The sequence below is a fragment of the Erythrolamprus reginae genome, chromosome 3, assembly GCF_031021105.1.
Source record: "Erythrolamprus reginae isolate rEryReg1 chromosome 3, rEryReg1.hap1, whole genome shotgun sequence".
Taxonomy (NCBI): Eukaryota; Metazoa; Chordata; class Lepidosauria; order Squamata; family Dipsadidae; genus Erythrolamprus; species Erythrolamprus reginae.
The window spans coordinates 138,501,953-138,528,488 of NC_091952.1; the positions used below are offsets into that span (position 1 = coordinate 138,501,953).

At 45.8% G+C, this 26,536-nt stretch overlaps 1 protein-coding gene across 1 annotated transcript in view; it reads right to left on the bottom strand.

The window, feature by feature from the left end:
* Positions 1 to 26,536, bottom strand: part of ADCY10 (adenylate cyclase 10) — a 253,408-nt gene that overhangs the window by 69,651 nt on the left and 157,221 nt on the right. Inside the window, exons 26-27 of the mRNA XM_070748580.1 lie at positions 8,023 to 8,130; positions 6,749 to 6,924 (exon numbers count right to left, since the gene is read on the bottom strand). Of these exons, the coding sequence (XP_070604681.1) occupies positions 6,749 to 6,924; positions 8,023 to 8,130 (284 nt within the window). The remainder of the gene's footprint in view (positions 1 to 6,748; positions 6,925 to 8,022; positions 8,131 to 26,536) is intronic.

Sequence of the window (26,536 nt, forward strand, 5' to 3'; positions counted from 1 at the left end):
ATGGCTTCCATGACAACCATGGACCTGACTCAAGTAATAAAGGGTCCGACTCATGAAGGGGGCACACACCCAATATGGAGTAATGATTTGAATTTAAGGGGCTTAGACATCCTATCTTTGTCATGGTCAGATCATTTTCTGATACAGCTTGATTTTAGGGCTCCAATCCTTCCTCCCAGGGAAACAGAACCATTTAGGTGCTTGGAGAAATACTGGATTCGCTTATACACAATTTGGTAGAGTCCCTGATAATGACCTGGAATATGGCCGCAAGGGAGGCTCTAGACCAAATTGCCCCTTTTGTGACCTCTCTCTGGCAACAGATCCAAGAGATCTGCTTGGTTCACTGAGGAACTCAGGGGGATAAAGCACCAGAAGAGACCTCTAGAGGAGCAATGGAGGGCCAGTAAATCTAGATCCAACCAAACACAATTACGTTCTTATATTAATTTAATGGCGATCAAGGCAGCAAGATCTTAATATCTTTCCACCTTGATTGCATCAGCAGAATCCTGTCTAGCTGCCCTGTTTAGGGTGACTTGCTCCCTCCTCGATGGGAGGTAGACAATCCCTTACAGGGTATTGCTGAGGACTTTAATATATTCTTCACTGATAAAGTCGTTCCGATCCAGATGGACCTGAACTCTGATTGGAAGGCAGTTTCGACTGATAATGAGTCTGTCGAGGTGACAGGGACCCATTTTGGTGATGCCTGATGAAGTGGACAAGGCCATTGGAGCTGTGAGCTCCAACATCTGTTTACTGGATCCGTGTCCCTCTTGGCTGGTCTTGTCCAATAGGAAGGTGACACGAGGCTGGATCCAGGTGGTTACTAACACTTTGTTGATGGAGGGGTACTTCCCATCTCCATTAAAAGAGGTGGTGGTGCATCCCCTCCTCAAGAAGACTTCCATGGATCCATCTATTTTAAACAACTATAATCTGATCTCCAATCTTCCCTTTTGGGGGAAGGTTGTTGAGAAGGTTGTGGCACTCCAGCTCCAATAGTCCTTGGATGAAGCTGATTTTCTTGGCCCTCAGCAGTCCAGTTTCATGCCTGGCTACAGCACTGAAACTGCTTTGGTCACACTGATGGATGGTCTCTGGCGGGCCAGGCATAGGGGTCATTCCTCTATCTTGATGCTTCTTGACCTCTCAGAAGTTTTCGATACCATCAACCATGTTATCCTTCTTCACCGACCGGAGGGGTTGGGAATGGGAGGCACTGTTCTACGGTGGTTCTCCTCCAACCTCTCTGGACACAATTGGTGTGGGTGCAAGGGGCCAGAGGTTGACCCCTAGGTCCCTCCTTTGTGGGGTTCCTCAGAGGTCCATCCTCTCCCCCCTGCTGTTTAATATCTACATGAACCCACTGGGTGAGATCATCCAACAACAAGGTGTGAGTTACCATAAGTATGCTGATGATGCACAGCTGTACATCTCCACTCTGTATCAATTAAGTGAAACAATGGAGGTGATGTGCCAGTGTCCGGAGGATGTTAGGGTTTGGATGGGTATTAACAGGCTCAGACTCAACCCTGACAAGACGGAGTGGCTGTGGGTTTTGCCTTCCAACGACAATCCCACCTGTTCGTCCATTACTCAAGGGGGGGACTTTTGACCCCCTCAGAGAGGGTCTGCAACTTGGGAGTCCTCCTTGATCCACAGCTGAATTAAGAACACCAACACTGTGGCAAGGGAGGCATTTGCACAGGTTTGCCTGGTGCACCAGTTGCGGCCCTATTTGGATAGGGAGTTTCTTCTCACAGTCACTCATGCCCTCATCACCTCGAGGTTCGATTACTGCAATGCCCTCTACATAGGGCTACATTTAAAGAACGTTCAGAGACTGCAATTAGTGCAAAATGCAGCCACGCAAGCCATCATGGGACTTTCAAGGTATATGCATATCTCTACTCCGTGAGCTGTATTGGCTACCGATTAGTCTCCAAATGCAATTTAAAGTGTTGGACATGACCTATAAAGCCCTACATGGCTTAGGACCAGGTTACTTCGGGACTGTCTCCTGTCCCATGAATCCTAGCAACCGGTTAGGTCCCACAGAGTTGTTTGTTTGTTTGTTTGTTTGTTTGTTTGTTTCTTTGTTCGTTCGTTCATTCGTTCGTTCGTTCATTCATTCATTCGACTTCTATGCTGTCCAATCCCGAAAGACTCAGGGTGGCTTACAATAGTATTAAATACAAAAACAGTAAAAGGAAGTCTAATATAGAATCTGAGTTATAAAACCTTAATTAAAAGCCATAATAAACATAATTAACTAAAACAACATGCATACTACACATTCATACAATTTGGACATGATTGCTGTTGGTTCATGGCTCCCAGGACTGCCGGCAAAGCCAGGTCTTCATGGCCTTACAGAAAGCCAATAGGGTGGGAGCAGTATGGGCAAGGGGGGAGTTGATACCATAGAGCCAGGATGGCAACAGAGAAGGCCCTCCCACTAAGCTTTGCTTACTTGACGGGACCTGGAGGAGGCCAGCTCTGTGTGATCTTATAGGTTTCTAGGAGGTATTCAGCAAGAGACAGTCCTGTAAATAGTCTGCCCTGAGCCATATAGGGCTTTATAGGTAATAACCAACTCCTTGAATTGTGCATGGAGACTAATAGGAAACCCATGCAGTTTTTGGAGCATAGGTGTTATATGGGTGTACTGAGATGCATCAATGACAGCTCACATGGCTGCATTCTGGACAATTTGGAGTCTCCGAACACTCTTCAAGGGCAGCCCCCATGTTGCAATAATCAAGACGGGAGGTGATGAGGGCCTGAGTCACTGTGCGTATCTCCTGGTCCAGGTAGGGCTGCAACTGGTAAACCAGGCGAACCTGGGCAAAGGTCCCCCTGGCCGAGATGTGGTGATCAAGGCTCACCTGTGGATCCAGGGTGACACCCAAGTTGCAGACCCTATCTGAGGGGTTCAATGTTTCTCTCCCCAGAACAATGGATGTACAGATTGGATAGTCCTTAGGAGGAAATGCCCACAGCCACTTGGTCTTGCCTGGGTTGAGCTGGAGCCTGTTGGCCCCCATCCAGACCCTTACAGCTTCCAGGCACCGGCACATCATATCCACCACTTTACTGGACTGGCATGGGGTGGAGATGTATAACTGGGTATCATCAGCGTACTGATAATACCTTATCCCATGTTGATGGATTGTTGGCCTTCTCCAGGTCCTTTCAGCTAGGCAATGCCACCTGGTGAGACCTAGTGTTACAGCCTTCTCTGTGGCAGCTCCGACCCTTTGGAACCAGCTCCCTCCAGAGTTTTGTACCACCCCCACCCTCCTGGCCTTTCATAAGGCTTTGAAAATTCACCTTTGCCAGCAGGCTTGGGGCTGTTGAGTATTGGCATCTTGCTCCGGCCGTATGTATGATTGGCCGCCCAGTCTATGGAGAGGGGCGGCATACAAATCAAATCAAATCAAATCATAAATAAATGGTATGACTGTGGATGGTTTTTTATAAATTGGGGGTTTTAGATTAGATTTTATGGGTTTTAATGTTTGGGTTAATTCATGTTGCATTGTATTTATTCTTGTTTTGTAATCCACCCTGAGTCTACAGAAAAGGGCGGCCTAGAAATTAATTAATTAATTAATCATTAATTAATTGATTAAATTATAAGAGAACCCCTACCTGATCTTGATGAATGTAAATCATCAGTATCTGTTGTATTATATCCCAGAATTTTGAAGGAGCTGGCAGATGTTATCTCAGAACCATTGTACCATATCTTTCAAAACTCCTAGTGCACTGGGGAACCACCTGAAGCTTGGAAAAAAGCTGATATGGTTCCCATCTTTTTTTTTTAAGAGCGGGAGAACAAACCCAGGAAACTACAGACCAATAAACTTAACATTGATGAATGGGAAGATACTGAAAAAGATAATAATTTAAAAAATAACAGATCTGTTAACTTCTGGCAGAAGAAACCTGTTAGCTTTAGCAGATTTTTACATTAGTCTTCACACATAAAGGAACTACCAACCAACCAACCTACAACCTAACTGCAACTAACAGCCTTGGAACCAAACTCAATGCAGACAATGCTACCATTAGGGACTACCTGTGGGAGCTCAATGAGTTCAAATCACCGGGATCTGACGGACTCCACCCCAGAGTCCTAAAAGAACTGGCAGACACCATAGCAGAACCTCTTCTTCTCATCTACCAAAAATCTTGGGCCACTGGAGACCTACCAGATGACTGGAAACGAGCGGACGTTGTTCCCATCCACAAAAAAGGTAAAAAGATGGATCCAAGCAACTACAGACCTATCAGTCTGACTTCAATACCTGGAAAAATACTGGAGAAAATAATAAAAAAACAGCTTTGCCACTACCTGGAAACAAACAAGATAATAACTAACAGCCAACATGGGTTTGTCAGAAACAAATCATGCCAAACCAATCTCATATCCTTTTTCAACACCACAACCAAATCAGTAGACCAGCGCAACACAGTGGAACACTATCTCCTAATCAACAAATTAAAAAAAAGCGGAGCAGACTACAACACTTGCAGATGGATTAATAGTTGGCTGACCAACCGCACCCAATGAGTTGTCCTCAACGGTTCCAAATCCACATGGAATAACGTAGGCAGTGGGGTACCACAGGGTTCTGTCCTGGGCCCTGTGCTCTTCAACATTTTCATCAACGACTTGGACGAGGGAATAGAAGGGCAACTGATCAAATTCGCAGACGACACCAAGCTGGCAGGGGTAGCCAATACCCTAGAAGACAGACTAAAATTACAGAAAGACCTAGACAGACTAACACAGTGGGTCCATACCAACAAAATGATGTTTAACATCGACAAGAGCAAAGTCCTTCACCTAGGCAGAAAAACCCCTGGACACACATACAACCTGGGAGAAACCCCTCTTAGCAGTAGCGACTGTGAAGGAGACCTCGGAGTCTTGGTGGATAATCAACTAAACATGAGACAACAGTGTGCAGCAGCAACTAAATAAGCCAACACAATCCTAAGCTGCATCAACAGGGGAATACACTCCAAGACCAGGGAAGTCTTAATACTACTCTATTACGCCCTGGTCCGACCACACCTGGAGTACTGTATTCAATTCTGGTCACCACACTTCAAAAGAGACATTGAAACTCTGGAGAAGGTGCAAAAAAGAGCAACCAAGATGATTAAGGGACTAGAAACCAAGACTTATGAAGAGAGACTGAGGAAACTGGGCATGGATAGCCTAGAGAAAAGGAGGGCCAGAGCGGACATGATAGCAGTCTACAAGTATACGAGGGGATGTTACGGAGAGGAGGGGATCACTTTATTCTCCAGGGCACCAGAGGGCCAAATGAGGAACAACGGCTGGAAGCTGACCAAGGAGAGATTCAACATGGATATAAGGAGGAACTTCCTGATGGTCAGAGTGATCAACCAATGGAACAACCTACCAGTGGACGTTGTGAACTCCAACACTCTGGACATTTTTAAGAGAAGATTGAACTGCCACTTGACTGGTGTGCTATATGGTTCCTGCTTGGCAGGGGGTTGAACTTGATGGCCTTCATGGTCCCTTTCAACTCTAACAATCAATCAATCAATCAATCAATCAATCAATCAATCAATCAATCAATCAATCAATTTCTTGACCTCTGCTGCAGATTCTCCACAGTTCTAGGTTTAGCATGTTTTCTAACCCAGAAGAAACCACCCCGGGAAAGGTGATGCTTTGCTCTCTGAGTAGTTCTAATGCTCACAGATTGCTTCTTGAGGTAGAATTAATTGGGTGAGTCCCTGACTGAGGCATGGCAACCATACATGTTAACTGTTGAAGAACCAGATGTTTAAAACGGACAATAAAGGGCACCCCATTTCTTAAACACTAGTTTTTCTACATATTCACCTTTTGTGCAAAAAGAAAAGAGGGAGGCTTCCTCTGGCTCCAGCTTGCTGTTTCTTTTTTGTAGAAATATCATGATTTCTGAAGCTCCTTGACCTTAAGATGGCAAGGAGGGGAAGAGTTGGTCTATCCAAGCCAAAATAAAGAAGCTGGAAACTACTGGAAATGAAAGCTCTGTGGAAACTACTTTTCAAACTGTTGGTCTTAAACTTTATAGAGGATTTTATACTGCTAATCACCTTTGCAGAATTTTGATTTTAAAATAAGGCCTGTTTAAATGGCGTTTTGTGCTTGCCATGAGGATGGGATAAAATAGTTTTATTTACAACTGACCTGGCACGTGGGTTCCTTGGACTAGCCACGTGGGTTCCTAAACAAAGAGGTTCTTTGGTTCTTTTTGTATAGTAGCATTGATCAACCACAAGATAGAGCCAAAATATTGTAGTATTGCTAATTCTTTTTAACTTTCCATTGACATTATTAAACCCATTGGATTTTATGCTTTAAATCTATAATTTTAAAACTGGTAATTTTAAATTTTAAATTTCAGCCACACATTATTAATATGGCCAACCACAAGAGGTTGGGGGGGAAATAGAGAAATTATCAAGAGACAAAGAACTTTTAAGACCCGTCCTGGACGAATATACAGTTAAAACACATGAACTAATTCAGGCACTGGGAACAAAGCTTGAATCCAAGCTAAATACTCTTAAGCATGGGGTTGGACTAGAAGACCATGTTTTCTTCCAACTCTGTTCTGTTCCGTTCCATTCAATTCTAAATTGCTTCCTTCTCCCACTGCAGCCCTTCCACATTCAATCTTTATAAACAGTTTGCAAGTATCCTTACCCACTGGATATTTGCCATAAAGTTTGTTTGTTCTGACGAGACAAATGTTTGGAGGTTTCCACCATAAACATGCAAAAGGCTCCTACAACAGTTATTGGGAAGCTTTTCTTCAGTAAGCGCAAAGCCTTCTTTATCAGTTTTTTTGCAGAAGTAATTAGACCCATATTGTAACAGACCTATTATATAGATAGACAATAATAAAAGAAATTGATAATTCTTTTGTATATCTCTTTTATGATGCCTAAAAATGTGTGAATCCCTCTCCTCATAAAATCATGATCTTGCAGCATGGCTAAATATACTTAAAACACAAGAATATCAGCCAAGAAAAAATCATGAGGCTTCTTCTGTACTAAGAACATTTATGAAATTATTTTTATATATCCTTATATAATGTAGCAGCAGAAGACACAGCACCAGAGGTGGGCTGCTAAAGTGGAGCGGTGACGTGTGCTCGCCCCCGTGGCTCTGAGTGCTAGTGGAGTCCAGTGCAATTATGCTACTGCACCTGGGCAGGTAGCGAAATCATACGCGGACATGCAGGTGCACCATACCCAGGTGCAGTAGCATAATTGTGCTGGACTCCGCTAGCACTCAGAGCCACGGGGGCGAGCACATGTCACCGCTCCACCTTAGCAGCCCATCTCTGCACAGCACCTATATAAGATCTTCTACCTGCTTCTTATCTATCTCCTCCATTTTCATCGGTGCCCCAGAGATGGGGGAGGGAGCAGAGGAAGGGAGATAAAGGATATAGCAGAATTATATCTGCCGCCCCGAGTCTACGGAGAGGGGCGGCATACAAATCTAAATAATAAATAAATAATAAATAAATATCAAAGAAGCCTTGTAAAAAACCAGCAAGATCAAGAGGTATGTTGTACCTAACAAAGCAATGAACAAATTGTAAAAAGCTTCTGAGGCAATTTCTTTAATAAATCTAAATGTAGGAAGAGGCTGATCATTAGAAATGGCAATGGAAGTATTTTTTTTTTTTAAAGGAAGTATTTTTGTTATAGCAAGTCAAGCACTTCGACATAAAGACAAAAACATATCACAAAATGACAACTGTACTTAAGACTGAGCAGCTGTAGAGAACTGGATATTCTAGTGGGCTTTACTGTATTTACTGAGTCTTTGGAGAGGGGTGGCATACAAATCTAAATAATAATAATAATAATAATAATAATAATAATAATAATAAACAATAATAATAATAATCCAGAGAAGTATGCAAAGTACGCAAATGGCTACAGCAGAAACAATTGTCTTACCTCTCCCTTCAGGCTGTACAAAACAGACACCTCAAATTGGTTAATGAGTTTATGCTTGTATTCCGAAGATCTCAAGAGGCTCTCTGCTGTATTCAGATATGTAAAGGCCTCAAATAAAAATAACAGAACAGGAAGGATTCATTTCTGCTCCCTGTATGGTGATCCCCAATTACCAACAATTATTTCATCATAGGTTATAAATTTTCAAGAACAAATATTCAGATAACATAGAGGCAGTGAATCCAGGGTGCAGATGTAGCATCTATTTCTATCTAGAATCTATTCACCATATAGAAAAAGATAATCTGGTAAACCAGTTCAGTTTTTTAATAGAGGGGGAAGTGATTTGGATCTTGATTATTTTTGCAAGGCACAACAGCTTGCTAAGTTTAACTGTATTTTGGTTAGCTATACCCAGGGCCGCCATCAGGAATTTTGGGGCCCCATACAGCCTAAGTGTCTCCCCCCCCCCGCCATTTTAAAACTATTTTAAGTTGCCAAGCCACTCCATCCCCCGGGGATCATTTCCCGCTTCACACCAAGCGGGGTGGTCCCATAGGCCAGTGTTTCCCAACCTTGGCAACTTGAAGATATCTGGACTTCAACTCCCAAAATTCCCCAGCCAGCGAACGCTGGCTGGGGAATTCTGGGAGTTGAAGTCCAGATATCTTCAAGTTGTCAAGGTTGGGAAGCACTGCCATAGGCTATTTCAGGAACTGGGTTAAGCCGATTGTGTGGACTCATCCAGGAGAAAGAAAGAAGCGGGAGCGGCGAGGGAAAGAAAGAGCCTCCTGGCTTATTTATGGCTCCTTGGCACTTCTCCCTTCTTGGAAGAGGCCTTGTTGACAAAACCATGTGCTTTCTAGAGAGGGGAGAGGGGAGGGGGATCCCACACCTGGCAGCCACTGGCGAGGAGCTGGAAAGGACGAGGGGAGAGAAAAAGCAGGGTACCAGTAGTCGGGCAGGTGTCTTGAGGGGGCACTCCCATCTGGAAGGAAGGGAAGAAAGGCAAGGGCGAGCTATGAAGGAAGGAAGAAGGAAGGAAGGAAGGAAGGAAGGAATGGTAAAAGGGGCGATCAAGAGAGGAATGGGTGAATGAATGGACGGAGGGTGGGAAGGAAGGAAGGAAAGAGGGAAGGGACAGGAACAGAGGAAGGATGCAAAGGAAGCAAGGAAAGGTGTGAAAGGGGAGAGTAAGAGAGGAAGGAGTGCAAGAAGGGAGTGAGGGAGGAAAGAAGGAAGGAAGGAAAGAAAGAAAGAAAGAAAGGGGGAAGGGACAGGAACAGAGGAAGGAAGCAAGGAAACTTATGAAAGGGGAGAGTAAGAGAGGAAGGACTGAAGGAACGGAGGGAGGGAAGAAGGTAGGAAGGAGAAAGAAAAGAAGAAATAGAGGAAGGGAAGGTAAAAGAGAGAAAGAAAAAGAGCAAGAAAGAAAGAAAGAAAGAGAATGAAAGAGAAATAAAAAGAGAGAGGGGGAATGAAAGAAATGGAAGGAGGGAAGGAAGGAGAGAAAGCAAGAGAAAGAAAAAAGAATGAAAGAGCAAGAGAGAAAGAGAGAAAGAAAGAAAAAGAAACGAAAGAAAGAAAGAAGGAAAGAAGGAAAGAAAGAAACAAAGAAAGAAAGAGAAAAGAAAGAGAATGAAAGAGAAATAAAAATAGAGAGGGGGAATGAAAGAAATGGAAGGAGGGAAGGAAGGAGAGAAAGAAAGAGAAAGAAAGAAAGAAAAAGAAAGAAAGAATGAAAGAGCAAGAGAGAAAGAAAGAAAGAAAGAAAAAAAAACAAAAGAAAGAAAGAAAGAAAGAAGGAAAGAAAGAGAATGAAAGAGAAATAAAAATAGAGAGGGGGAATGAAAGAAATGGAAGGAGGGAAGGAAGGAGAGAAAGCAAGAGAAAGAAAGAAAGCAAAAGAAAGAAAAAAAGAATGAAAGAGCAAGAGAGAAAGAGAGAAAGAAAGAAAGAAAAAGAAACAAAAGAAAGAAAGAAGGAAAGAAAGAAAGAGAATGAAAGAGAAATAAAAATAGAGAGGGGGAATGAAAGAAATGGAAGGAGGGAAGGAAGGAGAGAAAGAAAGAGAAAGAAAGAAAGAAAGCAAAAGAAAGAAAAAAGAATGAAAGAGCAAGAGAGAGAGAAAGAAAGAAGGAAGGAAAGAAAGAAAGAAGGAAGGAAAGAAAGAAAGAATGAAAGAAGGAAAGAAAGAAAGAAAAAAAGAAAGAGAATGAAAGAGAAATAAAAATAGAGAGGGGGAATGAAAGAAATGGAAGGAGGGAAGGAAGGAGAGAAAGCAAGAGAAAGAAAGAAAGAGAAAGAAAAAAGAATGAAAGAGCAAGAGAGAACGAGAGAACGAAAGAAAGAAAGAAAGAAGGAAAGAAAGAAAGAAAGAAAGGCAACTCCCAAGAAAGACTCACTGAGCGGATGCATGAAAAGAGGGACCTGGATCTCCACTTGCCTCCCCCTCGCGCTTACCTGCTCCCAGCGCCAGCAGCAGGAATGCAAGCGAGTAAGCCGGCGCCCCGCCCAAAAGAAGCCATTGGCTCCGGGCGGCGGGCGGTGTTCACAGCCCCCCGAACACCCGGCCCAGCACCTCCGGAGGCCGAAAGGCACGACTCTCTTGCCCTCGCAATCCTCGGGGGGACACAAGACCGGCAGAGAAGCCGGCCGGGCTCAGCCCTCTCTCGGCTTCCCCAATTCCGCTTCCCCAGCAGCGCGGCTTGGCTTCCGGAGGGCCAAGACACCACCGCGGTGACTCCTCCTTCCGCGGCTGCCATCGGGGCTTCCTGCCTGTCTGCCGGCCTCCCTGCCTTCTTTCCTTGCGGGGGTGGGAAGAAGGTGCGGGCTGCTGTCGGAGGAGAAGCTCCGCAGAGGCAGAGTTCGTCGCAATCTGGGTTGGGGAGTTTTTGGCGGGCGCTGCCCCCCCCCCCATTTTTCAATTTGGCCGGGGCCCTGACGCCACTCCCAGTAATACCAGTCTATCGGCAGCCCTGGCTATACCTACTCAGACCGAAAAGAGAGAACAAGCTTACTTGGAGAGACCTTGGGAGGAGGGATTGGTTGGATTAAAAGCTATTTACATACGGGCTGGCATAGCCATAGAAGAAATGGTTGAGAGGCAGGATGCAAGCTTCCACTCTGTCTGATTTCTTTACTGTCTGTCTGGGAGCATGTGATCTTTCCTTAAATCTGGATTTCCTTAGGATATCTTGTGAGGTGAGTAAGACCAGTTAATATCTTTAAATGGTGCAAATTGATCTAAGGATTGCTTCTCCTGGGTGGGGAAGGGTAAAGTGACCAGATTTTTACAGTTGGTAAGGAGGGACACCATTGACAGAGAGAGGGGGGCTTGATTAAAAATTTGGCCTATATGGACCAAATTTTTAATCAAGCCCCCCTCCCTCTGTCAATGGTGTCCCTCTTTACCAACTGTAAAAATCTGGTCACTTTACCCTTCTTGACCCAGGAGAAGCAATCCTTAGATCAATTTGCCCCATATATCTTTCTTTTTCCGTCTCTCTCTCTCCTTCCTTCCTCTTTTTTCTCTCTGTTTCTCTTTTTTCTTCCCTCCCTTTTTCTCTATTTCTCTCTTTCTCTCCCTCTTTCTTTCTCTTTCTCTCTCTCTCTTTTTTATCTCTTTCTCCCTCACTATTTCTCTTTCCTTCTCTCTCTACCTCCTTTCCTCCATCTCACTCTCTTTATCTCTCTCTCTCTCCCTTTCTATTTCTCTCTCTCCCTCCCTTTTTTCTCTATTTCTCCCTCCCTCTTTCTTTGTGTCATTTTCTTTCTCTCCCTTTCTCTCTTTTTTCTCTCTCTTTCTCTCTTCCTTCCTCCCTCTCTCTTTCTCATTGTGGATGAAAAGAGAAATATGATTCCTCAAGTCCTTAGGGTCTCTCGCACGTTTTCCCAGAGACCAGCTGGCAACCCGTATGTTCTGTCTGCCGCATAATGAGGCAGCCCGAGACCCTTGACCAAGGTTTGTGTGTGGGATGTCTGAGATGGTATTTGCCTCAGAATCTGAGGTCTTTGTTCCTCTCCCTCCCCTCTTCACAGCTGGGACTGCAGCTTTCTTTGAAGCTTTTGTGGAGCGCTTCAGCTACTGCCTGAGGAACAAGCAAAAGAATTGCTCCACAAATACCTGCCGCCTTCAAGCCTGCCTTCCTTCCTCCCTGTCTTTCCAGATCTTCCCTTTGTCCTGCCCAGAGGATGGAATCTGCTGGGACACTGCAGCCCCCCCGGGCACCCCTTTGGGAGGGTGGGGCTGAAGGAGAGGGGCAGCTGCAGGTGGCCCCCCGCATCGTTTGATGGCTCAGTGCCAGCCCCAAAGTACCCCCCCGCTTGAAGCTGCCCCCAGATTAAGAGGCTGAGGCGACCAGCACATCCTGAGCCTCCCTTGGGCAGAGGAGCTGCACGGCTGCCTCCGGACCACCATTTAAAGGTTCCTGCCACAGCCCCGGAGGAGGAGAACTTTAAAAAAAAGCAGGACATTTTTCAAAGGCCCCAGGACGTGGGACAAATCATCAAAAAGTGGGACTGTCCCACCAAAAGCGTGATGTCTGGTCACCTTAGGGAAGGGTGCTTAGTCAGTTCACTGAGCACAGGAGTTTTTTGTCTAAGGGGATTCTTCAGTCATTCAGGTCATGGTTGTCCCAAAGGTGCTTTTTTCAAAAGGCAACTTGGTTTCCAGAAAGTCCAGTTGCCTCTTGAAAAAGCACCTTTGGGACAGGAGTCTCTTGCATTGCTTCAGAGTGGCCAAGGGACATGATTGCTCACAGATAGTAAAAAACTTTTTAAAGGAGGTAGGTGTGTGCTTCCTCCCTCCAATTCATTTTAGTTTCCCCTCATGATAATAGTCCTTGGAGAGGGGCAGCATACAAATCTAAATAATAATAATAATAATAATAATAATAATAATAATAATAATAATAATAATTATTATTATTATTATTATTATTATTATTATTATTATTACACAGCAAATGAGATCACTATGCTGTATTTCATATTTCATCACCACTTGGATGCTTCCCAAGCACCTAGGACTGCATGATGCTTCTCCTCCATTCTGCTGTCTTCTGGGATTGCGATGTCGATGATCCATACTTTCTTTTTCTCCACGATCACAATGTCTGGTGTGTTATGCTTCAGAATTCGGTCAGTCTGAAGTCGGAAGTCCCACAGTTGTTTTGCCAACTGTCCATACAACATTGAGTTACAGTTTTTCTGTACTGGTCCTTAGTTTGCTTCACCTTGAGAAGCTTCCTATTGTTGACCTCCATCAACGCTGACTCTTTGCTCTCCTTCACATAGTCAGTTAATGCATGCTTCTCTTCTTCCACTGTCTGCTTCACTTGCAAAAGTCCTCTGCCACCTATTTTTCTTGGTAAATACAGCCTGTCTACGTCACTGCGGGGATGTAGTGCATGAGGGATCGTCAATAATTTTCTGGTTTTCCTGTCCAAGTTGTCCAGGTCTGCTTGAGTCCAGTTTACTATGCCAACTGTGTATCTAATGACAGGTATGGCCCAAGTATTTATAGTCTTGATAGTGTTGCCATCATTCAGTTTGCTCTTCAAAATTTTTCTGGTCCTCTGGATGTACTCTTTACTGATCACAGTTTTACATGACCATGCTTGATATTATCCAGTTGCAAGATGCCCAAGTATCTGTAGGCTTCTGGCTGGTGGCACTTGATAGTTTGACCATTTGGCATTTCAATGCCCTCACTTTCAGTGATTTTCCCCTTTTTCAGTGCCACTGTGGCACATTTATCCAGGCCAAACACCATGCTGATGTCATTGCTGAAGATTCGCACAGTGTTGGTTAGTGACTGTATCTCAGTTTCTGATTTTCCGTACAACAATTATTATTATTATGTCAGTACAACACAGCAAACGAGATCACTATGCTGGATTTCGTATTTCATCACCAGTTGGGCGCTTCCCAAGCACATAGGACTGCGTGATGTAGCGGCGAATTATGTTTGCCGATCCCAGTAAAGCGGCCTTTTGCAATTGACAGATGGAGATTTTGTCAATTCCGATGGTTTTCAAATGTCCGCTGAGATCCTTTGGTACTGCGCCCAGTGTGCCAAGTACCACTGGGACCACTTTCACTGGCTTATTCCAGAGTCGTTGCAGCTCGATTTTTAGATCTTCGTATTTCACTAATTTCTCTAGCTGCTTCTCCTCAATTCTGCTGTCTCCGGATATTGCAATGTCGATGATCCATACTTTCTTTTTCTCCATGATCACAATGTCTGGTGTGTTATGCTTCAGAATTCGGTCAGTCTGAAGTCAGAAGTCCCACAGTTGTTTTGCTTGCTCATTTTTGACCACTTTTTCGGGCTTACGATCCCACCAGTTCTTTGCTACTGGTAAATGGTAGTTCTGGCACAAGTTCCAGTGGATCATCTGTGCCACAGCATCATATCTATGCTTGTAGTCAGTCTGTGCGATCTTTTTGCAGCAGCTGAGTATGTGATCGATTGTTTCATCTGTTTCTTTACAGATTCTGCACTTTGGATCGTCTGTTTATTTTTTCTAATGGCCTGTTCTTATGCCGCCAGTATTAGTCCTTCTGTCTCCTTTTTGAGTGTTTCACCTGTAAGCCATGACCAGGTCTTTTCTTTATCCACTTTGCCTTCAATCTTCTCCAAGAACTGTCCATGCAATGCTTTGTTCCGTCAACTGTCCATACGACATTGAGTTACATTTTTTCTGTACTGGTCTATAGTTTGCTTCACCTTGAGAAGCTTCCTATTGTTGACCTCCATCAACGCTGACTCTTTGCTCTCCTTCACATAGTCAGTTAATGCATGCTTCTCTTCTTCCACTGTCTGCTTCACTTGCAAAAGTCATCTGCCACCTATTTTTCTTGGTAAATACAGCCTGTCTACGTCACTGCGGGGGTGTAGTGCATGAGGGATCATCATTAATTTTCTGGTTTACCTGTCCAAGTTGTCCAGCTCTGCTTGAGTCCAGTTCACTATGCCAACTGTGTATCTAATGACAGGTATGGCCCAAGTATTTATAGTCTTGATAGTGTTGCCACCATTCAGTTTGCTCTTCAAAGTTTTTCTGGTCCTGTGGATGCAGGGCCGCCATCAGGAATTTTGGGGCCCCATACAGCCTAAGTGTCTGGGCCCCCCCGCCATTTTAAAACTATTTTAAGTTGCCGAGCCACTCCATCCCCCGGGGATCATTTCCCACTTCACGCCAAGCGAGGCGGTCCCATAGGCCAGTGTTTCCCAACCTTGGCAACTTGAAGATATCTGGACTTCAACTCCCAGAATTCCCCAGCCAGCGAACGCTAGCTGGGGAATTCTGGGAGTTGAAGTCCAGATATCTTCAAGTTGTCAAGGTTGGGAAACACTGCCATAGGCTATTTCAGGAACTGGGTTAAGCCGATTGTGTGGACTCATCCAGGAGAAAGAAAGAAGCGGGAACGGCAAGGGAAAGAAAGAGCCTCCTGGCATTGGTCAGGCGGAGCATGGCTTATTTACAGCTCCTTGGCACTTCTCCCTTGGAAGAGGCCTTGTTGACAAAACCATGTGCTTTCTAGCGAGGGGAGAGGGGATCCCACACCTGGCAGTCACTGGCGAGGAGCTGGAAAGGACGAGGGGAGAGAAAAAGCAGGGTACCAGCAGTCGGGCAGGTGTCTTGAGGGGGCACTCCCATCTGGAAGGAAGGAAAGAAAGGCGAGGGTGAGCTAGGAAGGAAGGAAGGAAGGAAGGAAGGAGGAAGGAAGGAAGGAAGGAATGGTAAAAGGGGCGATCAAGAGAGGAATGGGTGAATGAATGGACGGAGGGTGGGAAGGAAGGAAGGAAAGAGGGAAGGGACAGGAACAGAGGAAGGGTGCAAAGGAAGCAAGGAAATGTGTGAAAGGGAAGAGTAAGAGAGGAAGGAGTGAAAGAAGGGAGTGAGGGAGGAAGGAAGGAAGGAAAGAAAGAAAGAAAGAAGGGGAAGGGACAGGAACAGAGGAAGGAAGCAAGGAAACTTATGAAAGGGGAGAGTAAGAGAGGAAGGACTGAAGGAAGGGAGGGAAGAAGGTAGGAAGGAGAAAGAAAAGAAGAAATAGAGGAAGGGAAGGTAAAAGAGAGAAAGAAAAAGAGCAAGAAAGAAAGAAAGAAAGAAAGAGAAAAAAAGAGAGAGGGGGAATGAAAGAAATGGAAGGAGGGAAAAAAGGAGAGAAAGTACGAGAAAGAAAGCAAGAGAAAGAAAAAAGAATGAAAGAGCAAGAGAGAAAGAAAGAAAGAAAGAAAAAGAAACGAAAGAAAGAAGGAAAGAAAGAAAGAAAAAAAGAGAAAAGAAAGAAAGAGAATGAAAGAGAAATAAAAATAGAGAGGGAGAATGAAAGAAATGAAAGGAGGGAAGAAAGGAGAGAAAACAAGAGAAAGAAAGAAAGAAAAAGAAAGAAAAAAGAATGAAAGAGCAAGAGAGAAAGAAAGAAAGAAAAAGAAACAAGAAAGAAGGAAAGAAAGCAGGAAAGAAAGAAAGAAGGAAAGAAAGAAAGAAAGAGAAAAGAAAGAAAGAGAATGAAAGAGAAATAAAAATAGAGAGGAGGAATGAAAGAAATGGAAGGAGGGAAGGAAGGAAAGAAAGCAAGAGAAAGAAAGAAAGCAAGAGAAAGAAAAAAGAATGAAAGAGCAAGAGAGAAAGAACAAAAGAAAGAAAGAAAGAAAGAAAGAAAGAAAGAAAGAGGCAACTCCAAAGAAAGGCTCACTGTGCGGATGCATGAAAAGAGGGACCTGGATCTCCACTTGCCTCCCCCTCGCGCTTACCTGCTCCCAGCACCAGCAGCAGGAATGCAAGCGAGTAAGCCGGCGCCCACCCAAAAGAAGCTATTGGCTCCGGGCGGCGGGCGGTGTTCACGCCCCCCCCCAAACCCACGGCCCAGCACCTCCGGAGGCCGAAAGGCGTGGCTCTCTTGCCCTCTCAATCCTCGGGGGGGACACAAGACCGGCAGAGAAGCCGGCCGGGCTCAGCCCTCTCCCGGCTTCCTCAATTCGGCTTCCCCAGCAGCGCGGCTTGGCTTCCGGAGGGCCGAGACACCCCCGCGGTGACTACTCCTTCCGCGGCTGGCATCGGGGCTCGCTGCCTGTCTGCCGGCCTCCCTGCCTTCTTTCCTCGCGGGGGTGGGAAGAAGGTGCGGGGCTGTTGTCGGAGAAGCTCCGCAGAGGCAGAGTTCTCACAATCGGATTTTTTGGGGAGTTTTTGGCGGGCGCCGCCCCCCCCCCATTTTTCAATTTTGCCGGGCCCGTGACGCCACTCCCAGTAATACTGGTCTATCAGTGGCCCTGTCTGGATGTACTCTTTACTGATCACAGTTTTAGATGACCATGCTTGATATTATCCAGTTGCAAGATGCCCAAGTATCTGTAGGCTTCTGGCTGGTGGCACTTGATAGTTTGACCATTTGGCATTTCAATGCCCTCACTTTCAGTGATTTTCCCCTTTTTCAGTGCCACTATGGCACGTTTATCCAGGCCAAACACCATGCTGATGTCATTGCTGAAGATTTGCACAGTGTTGGTTAGTGACTGTATCTCAGTTTCTGATTTTCCGTACAACAATTATTATTATTATGTCAGTACAACACAGCAAACGAGATCACTATGCTGGATTTTGTATTTCATCACCAGTCGGGCGCTTCCCAAGCACCTAGGACTGCGTGATGTAGCGGCGAATTATGTTTGCCGATCCCAGTAAAGCGGCCTTTTGCAATTGACAGATGGAGATTTTGTCAATTCCGATGGTTTTCAAATGTCCGCTGAGATCCTTTGGTACTGCGCCCAGTGTGCCAAGTACCACTGGGACCACATTCACTGGCTTATTCCAGAGTCGTTGCAGCTCGATTTTTAGATCTTCGTATATCACTAATTTCTCTAGCTGCTTCTCCTCAATTCTGCTGTCTCCTGATATTGCAATGTTGATGATCCATACTTTCTTTCTCTCCACGATCACAATGTCTGGTGTGTTATGCTTCAAAATTCGGTCCGTCTGAAGTCGGAAGTCCCATAGTTGTTTTGCTTGCTCATTTTTGACCACTTTTTCGGGCTTACAATCCCACCAGTTCTTTGCTACTGGTAAATGGTAGTTCTGGCACAAGTTCCAGTGGATCATCTGTGCCACAGCATCATGTCTATGCTTGTAGTCAGTCTGTGCGATCTTTTTGCAACAGCTGAGTATGTGATCGATTGTTTCATCTGTTTCTTTACAGATTCTGCACTTTGGATCGTCTGTTTATTTTTTCTAATGGCCTGTTCTTGTGCCGCCAGTATTAGTCCTTCTGTCTCCTTTTTGAGTGTTTCACCTGTAAGCCATGACCAGGTCTTTTCTTTATCCACTTTGCCTTCAATCTTCTCCAAGAACTGTCCATGCAATGCTTTGTTCCGTCAACTGTCCATACTACTATCAATCAACTCATCCATACCATAACCCCACCCACCCCCACCAACCCAATCATACCAATCGGAACTTTGCACTTTACCAACTTTAATTAATAGCTAAGCTCTGATTTTACCAACTTTAATTAATAGCTAAGCTCTGATTTTATATTATTAACTATTAATCTATGAACTTTTTATTCCTATTTTATATTGTGATATATATTATTAGTATTTTAATTATCACTAATTTAATTCATTTTAATATCACTAGGGGGTTTTGTAATTAATGGATGATTGGGGTAAATATGGGACGAATGATTGGTATGAATGCAATGGTTGGGGCGGGTGGGATTATGGTATGAATGTGATAAATGGAAGCAGTATGAATGATAGACTTTGCCCACCTGACGCCGGAGAGGCGGGAGGGGAGGGGGCACTAATCTCTGGGGAGACAGAGGGTCAGAATATTCCTGTGTTGCTGGGGAGAGGCAGATATGGCGGGGGCCGCGGAGTTAGCCGTTCCAGGGGAACGAGGGACCGTTGCTTAATAACGATCCCTTGTTCTGGCTCCGTGAGCCCAATCTTGGGTACTGGTGATGAGTGTAACTCTGGCCCTGGGCTCAGGTTGCTGCTGCTTAATGCCAGGTCGGTGGTAAATAAAGCTCTCCTCATCCGGGATCTGATCCTGGATGAGGAGGCCGACCTGGCATGTATTACTGAAACCTGGCTGGGCCCAGAGGGAGGTGTTCCTCTCTCTGAAATCTGCCCAGCTGGGTTTCAGATATGGCATCAATCTTGACCCCAGGGAAGGGGGGGGGAGTGGCTATTATAGCCAGGGAGAGCCTTTGCCTACGTGGACTCATTGCTCCGGAAATTGCGGGTTGCGAGTCACTCTTGATGAAGTTGGACTTAGGGGTTCAGGTGGGCTTATTTCTCACGTACCTGCCTCCCAGCTGCGTGTCAAAAGCCCTGCCTGTGCTACTCGAGGAGGTAGCCGGGTTGGCGGTGGAGTTCCCAAGACTTATTGTCTTGGGGGACTTCAACCTGCCGTCACTCGGCGAAACCTCTGGGCTGGCACAGGAGTTCATGGCCACCATGACAGCCATGGACCTGACTCAAGTAGTACAGGGTCCGACTCATGAAGGGGGGCACGCACCCGACATGGTATTCCTTTCCGAGCAATTGAGTAATGGTCTGAGACTAAGGGGCTTAGAAGCAGTGCCTTTGTCATGGTCAGACCATTTTCTACTACGGCTTGACTTCCTGGCTCCAATCCTTCCCCGCAGGGAGGCGGAACCAATTAAGATGTTCCGCCCCAGACGCCTGATGGACCCAGAGGGCTTTCAGACGGCGCTTGGGGTTATTCCAGAGGCACTTGTCCACAGTTCGGCAGAGTCCCTTGCGAAAGCCTGGAACGAGGCTGCAGCAGAGGCTCTTGACCGGATTGCGCCTTTGCGACCTCTCCGTGGCGCTAGACCCCGTAGAGCTCCATGGTTCAACGAGGAGCTCCGGGAGTTGAAACGCCAGAAGAGACGTCTAGAGAAGCGATGGAGGAAGAGTAGGTCTGAATCTGATCGAACACTTGTAAGAGCTTTTATTAAGACTTACAAAGTGGCGCTCAAGGCGGCAAGATGCACGTACCATGCCGCCTTGATTGCATCAGCGGAATCCCGCCCGGCCGCTCTGTTTAGGGTGACCCGCTCCCTTCTTAATCAGGGGGGAGTTGGGGAGCCCTTACAGAGTAGTGCCGAGGACTTTAACACGTTTTTCGCTGATAAAGTCGCTCGGATTCGGGCCGACCTCGACTCCAATTGTAAAACAGAGTCGACTGACAACGAGTCAGTCGAGGTGACTGGGGCACGTACTTGTCCACCTGTCTGGGAAGAGTTTGATCTGGTGACACCTGATGAAGTGGACAAGGCCATTGGAGCTGTGAGTTCCGCCACCTGTTTACTGGATCCGTGTCCCTCCTGGTTGGTTTCGGCCAGCAGGGAGGTGACACGGAGCTGGGCCCAGGAGATTACCAACGCTTCCTTGGGGAGGGGAGTTTTTCCATCACTCTATAAAGAAGCGCTTGTGCGCCCCCTCCTCAAGAAGCCCTCCCTGGACCCAGCCGTACTTAACAACTATCGTCCAGTCTCCAACCTTCCCTTTATGGGGAAGGTTGTCGAGAAGGTGGTGGCACTCCAGCTCCAGCGGTCCTTGGAAGAAGCCGATTATCTAGGTCCCCAGCAGTCGGGTTTCAGGGCCGGTTACAGCACGGAAACCGCTTTGGTCGCGTTGATGGATGATCTCTGGCGGGCCCGGGACAGGGGTTTATCCTCTGTCCTGGTGCTCCTTGACCTCTCAGCGGCTTTCGATACCATCGACCATGGTATCCTTCTGCACCGGCTGGAGGGGTTGGGAGTGGGAGGCACTGTCCTTCAGTGGTTCTCCTCCTACCTCTCTGGCCGGTCGCAGTCGGTGTTAGTGGGGGGCCAGAGGTCGACTCCTAGGTTTCTCCCTTGTGGGGTGCCTCAGGGGTCGGTCCTCTCCCCCCTGCTATTCAACATCTACATGAAACCGCTGGGCGAGATCATCCAAGGACATGGGGTGAGGTATCATCAATATGCGGATGATACCCAGCTTTACATCTCCACCCCATGCCCAGTCAACGAAGCGGTGGAAGTGATGTGCCGGTGCCTGGAGGCCTGGATGGGTGTCAACAGACTCAAGCTCAACCCGGATAAGACGGAGTGGCTGTGGGTTCTGCCTCCCAAGGACAATCCCATCTGTCCGTCCATCACCCTGGGGGGGGAATTATTGACCCCCTCAGAGAGGGTCCGCAACTTGGGCGTCCTCCTCGATCCACAGCTCACATTAGAACAACATCTTTCAGCTGTGGCGAGGGGGGCGTTTGCCCAGGTTCGCCTGGTGCACCAGTTGCGGCCCTATCTGGACCGGGACTCATTGCTCACAGTCACTCATGCCCTCATCACCTCGAGGTTCGACTACTGTAATGCTCTCTACATGGGGCTACCTTTGAAAAGTGTTCGGAAACTTCAGATCGTGCAAAATGCAGCTGCGAGAGCAGTCATGGGCCTACCTAGGTATGCCCATGTTTCACCATCACTCCGCAGTCTGCATTGGTTGCCGATCAATTTCCGGTCACAATTCAAAGTGTTGGTTATGACCTTTAAAGCCCTTCATGGCATCGGACCAGAATATCTCCGAGACCGCCTCCTGCCGCACGAATCCCAGCGACCGATTAGGTCCCACAGAGTGGGCCTTCTCCGGGTCCCGTCAACTAAACAATGTCGGTTGGCGGGCCCCAGGGGAAGAGCCTTCTCTGTGGCGGCCCCGGCCCTCTGGAACCAACTCCCCCCGGAGATTAGAACTGCCCCTACTCTTCCTGCCTTCCGTAAACTCCTTAAAACCCACCTTTGCCGTCAGGCATGGGGGAACTGAAACATCTCCCCCTGGGCACGTTTAATTTATGCATGGTATGTCTGTGTGTGTGACTGTTAGCATATGGGGTTTTTTAAATATTTAAATATTTTAAATTTGTCTGATTGCTTATGATTTGTTTTTACATGTTGTGAGCCGCCCCGAGTCTTCGGAGAGGGGCGGCATACAAATCTAAGTAATAAATAAATAAAATAAATAAATAAATACGACATTGAGTTACATTTTTTCTGTACTGGCCCTTAGTTTGCTTCACCTTGAGAAGCTTTCTATTGTTGACCTTCATCAATGCTGACTCTTTGCTCCCCTTCACGTAGTCAGCTAATGCATGCTTCTCTTCTTCTACTATATTATAATAATAATAATAATAATAATAATAATAATAATAATAATAAAATGCATGATTATTATTATTATTATTATTATTATTATTATTATTATTATTATTATTATTATTATTATTATTATTATAAGGCTTAGTACCAGGGTACCAACTTGAGGTTTATTTAAATACATGTGGCATGTACTAATTTTATTGTGATCCTGACAAGTTTGGGAGGGCAGAGATTTGAAACTGTGTCCCCTATATACTTTGTTAATTTGTCTCTTTAGCTCAACATTTTGCAGCCCAAGTATACCACTTTCTGGAGAGCTTAAATAACTTCTCTACTAGAAGTTTCACTTTATGAGCAAGTTGGCTGCTGATAGTTATCATTACAGTTTAACTATTTTAATTTCTCAAGGTGCTCTGGCACCCTGCCTGATTTGTAACTCCAGGCTGTAGGTATTGTCGATGAAGAAGGAAGTATTCTGACAATGATTTAGGTTTCTATGGCTGTGACTTCAGTGTGTATTCCCCCATTTCTAATGATTGTTAGGGCATTTTATTGCAAGCACAGGAGCTATTTGTATTTTTATACAGGTAATCCTTGATTTACAGCAGTTTATTTGGTGACCATTCAAAGTTACAAAGGCACTGAAAAAAGTGACTTATGATTATTTTTCACACTTATAACCATTACAGTATCCTCACGGTCATGTGATAAAAATTCACGTGGTTGACAACGGTCTCACATTTACGGCTGTTACAGTCTCCCAGGGTCACGTGATTCCCTTTAGCAACCTTCTGAGAAGCAAAGTCAATGGGTAGGTCAGATTCACTTAACAGCCTTGTTACTAACTTAAAAACTTCAGTGATTCACTTAACAAGTGTGGCAAAAAAAGTTGTGAAATGGGCAAAAGGAGGGAAGAGAAATTAATAAATTTCTCACTTAGCAACATAAATTTGGCGCTCAATTGTAGTCATAAGACAAGGAGAAGTTGAGCGAAGCAAGGTGAGGCCGGGCGTGGAAAAGAGTGGCTGGAAAGGGAGGGGAGGAGTGAGGCATGGTGAGGAGAGGGCAGGTGACATTGAGTTGGCCACGCCCACTCAGTCACATGACTACCCAACCATGCCTACTCTACTGTTCTGGTTTCAGGCTAATTCAGATAATAATTAGAATAAATGATTGCCAGATGCATATATTTGTAAAAACACAGCAGCTTCTTTTGCCTTCATCTTCCAGTAATACATCTGCTCTGATGCAGTGCCTTTCCTTCTCATCTCCCTCTTTAGCAGTTAAGCAAATTATCTCAGTAGTAACATCAAAACATTCCACTAGTCATTCTAAAATTTATGGGCTAATCAGTGCTAGCAAGGAGCCATAAAAACAGGTTATAAATCACACGATTCTTTGCTTACTTTCCAGAGCATGTTGGGAATGCCTCCTTCTTGGTATGGCAAGATTGAACGGAATCAGCTTCTTCTTCCGTTCACACCCGGATGTGAGGTAATTGATTAACTAGTTCCTCACCTCCTAATATCTCCTCCCTGTAACTTGTTCTAATCGCTTCTGGGCACATCTGAAATGGGTGTTAACCCATCTCCAGTCCTCCCCATTTGATTCTGAATCCATGTGTATGTGAGTAGCCTCCTCCTCTCCTTCACTAGCAGTCCTTTCTGTCTGTAAATCAGGCAAATCTGCCAATTCTAAATCGCTCTCCCCTTTGGAATCCGAGCATTCCTCAGGCTGAAAGGGAGTATACACAAGACAAGATGGTCATTAGGACAGAGAACCGGTTATTAAATTATTTTTGAGTTCAGCCCATATAGCTGATGCCGGAGGATGTCAGGGCCCTGGTCTCAGGCTGCTGCTGCTGCTGCTGCTAAATGTCAGGTATGTAGTCAACAAAGCCCCTCTGGTCTGGGACTCACTCCTGGAGAAGGAGATAGACCTGGTATGCATAACTGAGACCTGGCTAGGCCACAATGGGGGTGTTCTCAGAGGTGTGCTGGATGGATTTCGGGTGCTACACCAGCAGCAACACCAGGAAAAGGGTGGAGGAGCGGCCATTATTGCTCAGAATATTCTTAGTCCTCACAGGATCCCTGCACCTGAGATTAGGGGTTCAGATGGGCTTGTCCCTAACGTACCTGCCTACCAGCTGCATTGCAACAGCCCTGCCTGCGCTGTTTGAGGCATTCGCTGAGCTAGCAGGTGTAGTTCCCCAGGCTCATGGCCCTGCGGGACTTCAACCTATCATCGCTCAGTCATTCCTCACAGGCAGCGCACAAGTTTATGGCTTCCATGACAACCATGTACCTGACCTAAGTAATTGATGACCTGACTCATGAGAGGGGGTGGCATATGCACGACTTAGTGTTTCTCTCAGGGCAGTGGACTTATGATCTGCTGTTAAGGGGTATAGATATCTTTCCCTTGTCATGGTCAGATCATTTCCTCTTGAGGTTGAACTTTAAGTCACCAATCCTTCACAGCAGGGAGGCAGAACAAATTAGGTAGTTTCAACCAGATGTCTAATGGACCCAGTTGGGTTCCAGAGGGAGCTTGGGGGTAATCTGACTCTCTTGTCAACAATCCAGCAGAGTCCATGGTGTCAGCCTGCAATAAGGTGGCATTGGGGACTCTAGACCAGATTGGCCTTTCTGAGGCGACGGATCCAGGAAGACTCCTTGGTTCACTGAGGAGCTCCGGGAGATGAAACATCAAAAGAAATGTCTGGAGCAACGCTTGAGATCCAGTAAATCTGAGTCTGACCAAACATTGTTAAGAGTCTTCATCATTCATTCATTCATTCATTCATTCATTCATTCATTCATTCAATTTTTATGCTGCCCTTCTCTTTAGACTCAGGGCGGCTTACAACATGTTAGCAATAGCACTTTTTAACAAAGCCAGCATATTGCCCCCACAATCCGGGTCCTCATTTTACCCACCTCGGAAGGATGGAAGGCTAAGTCAACCTTGAGCCGGTGATAAGATTTGAACCGCTGACCTACAGATCTACAGTCAGCTTCAGTGACCTGCAGTAGAGCACTCTACCTGCTGCACCACACCGGCTCCTATTAGGACTTATCTAGTGGCGATATAAGCGGCAAAATGTTCACATTTTCTGCACTTATTGCATCTGTGGATTCTTGCCCAGCTGCCCTCTTTAGGGTGACCCGCTCTCTCCTTAATAAGGAGAGAGTGGAGGATCCCTTACACAGCAGACTTGAGGAATTTGTTCAGTTTCTGACAGATAAAATTGCTCAGATTTGAGTGGACCTGGACTCCGATTGGGCAATATCAACAGAGATGACCAAGGCAAATCTTAGTCCTGTTGTGTGGAATGAGTTTGAACCTGTGACTCCTGATGAAGTGGACAAGGTTGTGAGAGTGCTGAATGCCTCTACTTGTTTATTGGACCTGTGCCCCTCCTGGCTGGTTTCGGCAAGCAGGGAGGTGGCACGAGGCTGGCACCAGGTGCTAGTCAATGCCTCCTTGAGTGCGGGGTCCTTCCTGCAACCACTAAAGGAAGCGGTTGTGAGGTCTCTCCTTAAGAAGCCCTCCCTGGACACAGCTCTACTGAACAACTATCGTCCTGTCTCCAAGCTGCCGTTTGTGGGTAAGGTTGTTGAGAAAGTGATGGTGTTCCAACTCCTGCAGTCATAGAAAGAAGCAGATTATCTAGACCCATTTCAATCTGGCTTCAGACCTAGTTACAGCACAGAAACTGCTTTGGTCACGCTAATGGATGATCTCTGGAGTGCCCGGGATAGAGGGCACTCCTCTATTCTGGTGCTTCTTGACCTCTCAGCACCGTTCAATACCATTCTGCGATGGCTGGAGGGATTGGGAGTGAAACAGTGGTTCTCCTCTTATCTCTCCGGCCGATCATAGTTGGCGCTAGTGGAAGGACAGAGGTCAACTTATTAGATCCTCCTTTGTAGAGTGCCACAGGGGTCAGTCCTCTCTCCTCTCCTGTTCAATATCTACATGGATGAGATCATCCGATGACATGGGGCGAGATACCAGCAGTACTCTGATGACAGCTGTACATCTCCACTCCATCTCAGTTCAGCAAAGCAGTTGATGTGATGTGCTGGTGCCTTGAAACCGTGAGGGTCTGGATTTGAGTCAACAGACTCAAGATAAACCCAGATGAGACTGAGTGGCTGTGGCGTTTTCCTCCTAAGGACTCTACCATCTATCTGTCTTTGATGCTGGAGAGGGGAGAAATAGCCCCCTCAAATAGGATTCACAACTTGGGTATCTTCCTAGAGCTGCAGCTGATCAACAGCTGTGGCTAAGGGATGCTTTTGCACAAGTTCTTCTTGTGCAACAGTTGCGACACTACCTAGATCAGGAG